At 36.9% G+C, this 6,399-nt stretch overlaps 1 protein-coding gene across 1 annotated transcript; it reads right to left on the reverse strand.

Moving 5' to 3' along the window:
- Positions 1-2,845: 2,845 nt before the first annotated feature.
- LOC107080942 (gastrula zinc finger protein XlCGF8.2DB-like) lies at positions 2,846-5,533 on the reverse strand. The gene has a single exon (XM_015369154.1). It carries the CDS (start codon positions 5,230-5,232, stop codon positions 4,126-4,128), a length of 1,107 nt encoding a protein of 368 aa, XP_015224640.1. The 5' UTR covers positions 5,233-5,533; the 3' UTR covers positions 2,846-4,125.
- Between the last annotated feature and the right edge of the window lie 866 nt (positions 5,534-6,399).

Genomic DNA, 6,399 nt, shown 5'->3' on the forward strand with positions numbered 1-6,399 from the left:
AAAATTACGAGGTCACGTAGCAGCTGGACCCACCGGTTGGTCCATAGGGTTCTAGGGGTTAACCTCATAGCTTATGTTGTAAATCTCCCAGTTTCTGACTTTTGAGTTTTTTTAGTTGAGGAAATTGCCATTATTTACTTCATTTAAGTCCTACCATAAGAGGTTTTAATTTGCCCCCTAATTGTTGTATAGTTTTAGAGCAGCTGTGGTATTTGTACTTGTGACAGTATAGGGTCATGTAACTATCCCTCCGATTGATAATGCACACTGGCTGCTTGGCTTTGACTGACTGGAAATTGTGCATGACTTTCACCCAGAAGTATTTGGGATCAGATCCTTCCTTTCCACAAGCTCCATGCAGGCTGCCACAACCATTTACGAATATATGTGCCATTTCCAGGTATTGCACATGGCACAAGCAATGCCAGAATGTGGCAAGTGTTATGCAACCTTAACATATTTGTTACCCACCCCAGTAGGGATAGTAAATAAGTTATTTACTCAGAGAATATTCGGACTGTCATATATTGTTTATGAACACACATCCTACAGGCTGTGTGTTAGAACAACAAATGAAAGTATAAATCAAGTTTAAATCATGGTCAAATAGATAATTCTGCACATATATTTAATAAATTCACCACAACTTCAATTCAAAATATAAGTTTATTCATAAAAATCATTCAGCTCCAAGTCCAACATCTTTCAGTTAAAAACTGTTGACAGTACTAATTAAACTCAACTAAGCTACTATATACACAAAGGAAACACATGGTTAAAACCCCTAATCAGTGAGGGTGCAATGTTTTCACAGCTTAGTCTGGATTTTGTGCTTGAGAACAAAGATCTATCCTGAAATTTGATCAAATTAGCATTAACTAATTAAGAGCAATTGGAACGTTTTCAAACCAATTCACAGGCAAATAAAACAGATGAATAAAACAACATTTGGTTAAATAATGTTTTAATAAATTATTAGCTTAACCAGAAACCAATAACCTTTAGTTAATTGATTTGTTACCTTCTTGGAGTGAGACAGCGGATGTAAGGATTCCCAATAAAGGACTTTTGGTCATAACTTGGTAATCAAAATGTAACAAGCATATGAGCAAACACGTGACTGCAAAAGTGTTTAACCCCTTAGAGACACAAATATTGTTTTTACCCCATTAAACAACAGCTCCAAACATGTTAGCATAGACTACCATGTAGTCCATCTTGTTAGCTTTGTCTTCACTCAGCAGTATAAACATAAAATGATCAAACATCATTAAAGAAACAGTGGCGTCGGATGTAAGAGTTTGCCCTGAAATCGAAGGATTGACGGTTCAAGCAGACTTTCAGTGTCTTGTGTCCTTGGGCAAAACATTTCACCTGCATTGTCTACTGATGGTGGTCAGAGGGCCCGGTGGCACCAGTGTACGGCAGCCCCGCTTCTGTCAGTGAGCCCCAGGGCAGCTGTGGCTACAATGTAGCTTGCCACCATCAGTGTGTGAGTGTGTGTGTGAATGGGTGAATGAGTGAATGTAGTTAAAGCGCTTTGGTCAAGTCTCGTGACTTGAAAAAAAGCACTATATAACTACAGGCCATTTACCATTATGTAGAAACTCTCCCTGACTCGTACTAGACCTGTACCTATGTTCATATCTGTTTTGAGAAGCTTGAGTTTTCTCCGGCATTTAGCAGCTTAGCATGGCTCAAAGCAGGGGTGCCATCTTTTGTTCCATGTGCCACACATTAGGGGAATGGTTTCCTTCTTTCTCTTTCTCCCTTTAAGCATAGAAAAGTTCTTAAAACTCTATAAGAAATGTCACAGTCTGTTTTGCAGCAATTCGGTGCTGAATGTCAACCATCATGACTTAGCCTCTGGTCAGTTTGCAGCGACTGTTCCCTGGACATGAGGCAATGATGATGTCTCTCTGATGTGAACCTCTCAAAGCTTCAAAGAAAAGGAAAAAGAAATTCTGTGTGGTTTGATGTTTTCTGGCAAAGGTAGACCTCCGTAGGAGTGTTTTGTGATACCGTCTTGGGGGGAGGTGTTGTAGAGCAAAGTCAGCTGCAGAGCAAAACTGTCATCTTCAAAACCCATGGATATGTTTGAGATATGCATGGGGATACTGGTTCCCTATGTCCAAATTCATTATCTTGATGAGGTGAGTAACAAATTCCAGTGAAAGTCATGCGGGCTTACCAGACAAAGGGATAACCCTGTTGCCAAGTAGATAGGAAGCATGATCACCTGAAGGCATAGTGACAGGAACCCACACTGTCACATAGTTAGACCATTCACTCCTCTAGTTGCTTGGTTGTAGGGGCACTGGATACACCTAGATATATCAACTGAAACATTTGTCAATCAGGTGCAAATAGCCTAAATCAACTCAGTCCAGACTACATTCCTACAATATTTCCTAATATTATTTCTCCGGTCATCCAGAAGGAAGTTGAATGCCATAAAAAAAAAAAAAAATGATATCGGAGCTTTAGTTTGAGGAAATATGGAAGAAGATTGTTTCTATTTCATATGAAACCATATAAAGATTTTTTTTTTTTTTTTTATAATCCATGGAGGTTTTTATTTCTGCTCTGTTTATCAATTTTGAAATGACTACAATAGTTAAAAAAACATCCACAGCAGAATATAATCCATAAAATCAGTTGTATAAAATAGATGAGTTACCAATCATAGCAGGTAAATAGAACATCTACAGAATCAAGAACAAAACTAATAAAATTAGTTCAAAGGAAAATTATATTTTAAAAAAATCTTTAAAAAGCAGAAACTTTACACTTCTAGAGGAGAGTCAGATTTCTTTAATACATTATTAAGACAAAGGCTTTTTACCAAGTTAAAGCAGGTTCAAACTGACCAGTAAAAATAACATCAACATCATCAATCCTGTTTATCTTTTTAAACAAACATGTTTGATCATTTTAGGACTTTAATTTACCTGAACTACAGACCCCAGCGTCTAAACTGAGTTCTTTGATGTCCCGTAGTTTAACCCCATAATCCCAGCACCCCCTTTCAAGGTGGCTGGAGCTACTTTGCAACATTAATTAGCTTGTAGCTGACTAACTCTCAGACTGACACACACTTATATATGTCCCAAATCTTCATGTGAGACTCCTCTATAGATGATCTACTTCATTCTAATATCCATTAAGCATAGCTCTAACACTGGGCCAAAAACAGTTGGAGTGTTGGTGGGCCTGGTTTCAACAACACACGTAGCAGGGCTGATTGATGCATTGCTAATGAAAGCCAACAAGACACTGAATTAGCTAAACTCTGATCATTTGCAGCTGATCTCTTAGAAAATCCTCCAAAAACATCAGCAAAACTGAGCAAAGCACATTAAAACTGTCCTAGCTTTGCTTATATTTTTTATTCTGAGGATGTCTGTTTCTGGAATATATCCATATAATACCTTATCATTCAGCTAAAAGTTTCCAAATATCTCTTTTTTTCTGAAAAATTCATTCAGAAAAAGTTCTGCCACACCATGCCAAAACGGCACAGTATGGGTCTGTCTGGCTTGTTTTCAATTTAAACATCTATAACTTCTCCATTACTTGTAGTATGGAAAGCAAACTTGCTTCATCTTTAACCAATATGTTGTTGTTGTTGCGCTTTATTATGTTTATTGCCTAAATTACAGAAAAAGTAAGAAATTGTGAATCTTTGTTTTTGTTAGGGCAAATTTAATTGTTTGACCATTTAAATATAAATTACTTAACCACAAAATAATAAACCTTCAAATGTTCACACATATTCGTCTAGGACCCGAATATTTACCTGGTTCACAATATAACACCTTATCTGTTCTAGTTTCCATGTAAACAGAGCTGTTAATTAATGGCTTTCTCAAAACTTTGCTCCAAAAAGACCATTAACCCATGGATCTCTCATGTAAAGACGTGAAGGAGTTTCAAGATGGACATTTTATTACTAGCCAAACATGGAAAACACACATAATGCTCATTCCTGTGTCGTCCAACTGCTGTGACTAATGTGAAACAAATATTCAAAAAATATATATAAACCATTTTACATCATGCATATATAAATGTCATCCGAATACTCAAATTACCTCCTCATTTAAAACCTTGAGCAAAATTCATTCAGGAAACCAGCTGCTCACCTGTGTGAATTCTCATGTGTTTAGTCAAAATACTTTTTAGAGTAAAACTCTTGCCACAAATCATGCAGGAAAAGGGCTTCTCACCAGTGTGAATTCTAACGTGAGTAGTCAAATGACTTTTTTCAGTAAAATTCTTGTTACAAATGGTACAGCCAAAAGGTTTCTCACCTGTGTGACTTCTGATATGTCTATCAAGATCAGACTTAGAGGTGAAGCCTTTTTCACATGATAGACATTCAAAAGGCTTCTCACCAGTGTGAATTCTCATGTGAGAAGTCAAACTACTCTTTTGAGAAAAACTCTTGTTACAATTGGTGCAGACAAACGGCTTTTCACCTGTGTGAATTCTGATGTGTCTATCAAGATCAGACTTAGAGGTGAAGCCTTTCCCACAGGATAGACATTCAAAAGGTTTCTCACCAGTGTGAATTCTCATGTGAGAAGTCAAACTATTCTTTTGAGTAAAATTCTTGTTACAAATTGTACAGGAAAAAGCCTTTTCACCTGTGTGAATTTTAATGTGAGAAGTCAAACTACTCTTTTGAGTAAAATTCTTGTTACAAATTGTACAGGAAAAAGCCTTTTCACCTGTGTGAATTTTAATGTGAGAAGTCAAATTACTCTTTTGAGTAAAATTCTTGTTACAAATTGTACAAGAAAAAGGCTTCTCATCTGTGTGAAGTCTGGTGTGTCTCTTAAGATCAGATTTAGAGGTGAAGCCTTTCCCACAGGATAGACATTCAAAAGGTATCTCACCTGTGTGAATTCTCATGTGAGAAGTCAATCTACTCTTTTGAGTAAAATTCTTGTTACAAATTGAACAGGAAAAAGGGTTCTCATCTGTATGAATTCTCATGTGATAACTCAAACTACTCTTTTGAGTGAAATTCTTGTTACAAATGGTACAGGAGAAAGGCTTCTCACCTGTATGAATTCTGATGTGTTTAATCAAACTACTTTTTTCAGTGAAATTCTTGTCACAAATAGTACAGGAGAAAGGCTTCTCACCTGTATGAATTCGGATGTGTCTATCAAGATTAGATTTCTTTGTGAACATTTTTCTACAGGACAGACATTCATAAATCATCTGACCTGTGTGAGTGTGAACCCTAAAATATTCGTTTCTTACAAAGTTTTCTCCATATGTTAAACATGGGAAAGGTTTTTCTCCTGTAACTACAGTCCCCCGCTTTAGAACAAACTGTTCATCATGCTCAGTTATGGATAGTTCCACGGTTTCCTCTTTTGTACAGAGATATTCTGGTTTTTGCTGTTCTTCTTTTATCTGAAGAGCTTCTGGTTCCTCTTGATCGAAACTGGAATTCCTCTCCTGTCCACAGAGCTGCTGGTCAGAGAAATTCTCCTCTTTTCCAACATAATCCTGAAGGCGGTCTGGAAAGACAAACACAAAGCTAAAGTAAAAAACTAATCCACACTAAAGTTCTGTGACAAACTTATTATTATTATGACAAAGATTCATGCAGCTCAAGCTCCTCCTATATGATGACTCAGTCGTAGTGAAACAACTGTGCATCACTATGGCAACTCTAAATAGTCTAAACAAGTCTAAAGCATTAAGATATAGTACAAAATGACAATAAAATAATGATTAGGCCAATTGTTTCTTTTAAACTATTTGAAATGCAGAGACGTGTATAAAAACAACATGTCAACCAGAGGCAGAAGGCTGAAGCAAAATGTTTCCATTTGTTTTATCTGGAATACCCTCTAATTTCTAATAGAAAAATGAGCAAAAGGACATGATTTTTGCCTTTGTGGATGGAAAATATGTCTCAACTGAATTTGGTAAGAATTCGATTTATTAGTAACTCCATAAAACAAAACAAGAATCTGATATGTGACTTGGTTGCTTGTCCGGGATGGCCACTTTTTCCCTGAGCTGTTGACATCCACAATAATTCTGGAGAACCTTGTGTTTGTTTAGACATGAGCTTTAGCTTTGAGGAGTTTGTACAGGCTCCTAGCCATGCAACGCTGGAACTGTTTCGTAAGGATGACTTGTTAGGTCTGGCTGAACATTTTGACATTCCGGTGAAAAAACATTTTTCGAAAGCTGAAATCAAGAACACTGTTGTTCGAAAACTGGTTGAGATTAAAGTCCTCACGGACTCAAGCAAAATGGATGTAAATGTGTGTGATGACTCTTTTGTTGATCTAGGACTCCATCCTTCGAAAAATAAAGGAGCTCCTGCATTGGCCACTCCTCCAAAGGAATTGGTAGAACCAAGGACAC

The sequence above is a fragment of the Cyprinodon variegatus genome, unplaced genomic scaffold (genome assembly GCF_000732505.1).
Source record: "Cyprinodon variegatus isolate N-32 unplaced genomic scaffold, C_variegatus-1.0 Scaffold2551, whole genome shotgun sequence".
In the NCBI taxonomy this organism is placed as follows: Eukaryota; Metazoa; Chordata; class Actinopteri; order Cyprinodontiformes; family Cyprinodontidae; genus Cyprinodon; species Cyprinodon variegatus.

What these genes read in the sequence shown, in the direction of transcription:
- LOC107080942 (XM_015369154.1), bottom strand. Translation starts at nt 5,232, where the DNA reads ATGATTTATGAATGTCTGTCCTGTAGAAAAATGTTCACAAAGAAATCT.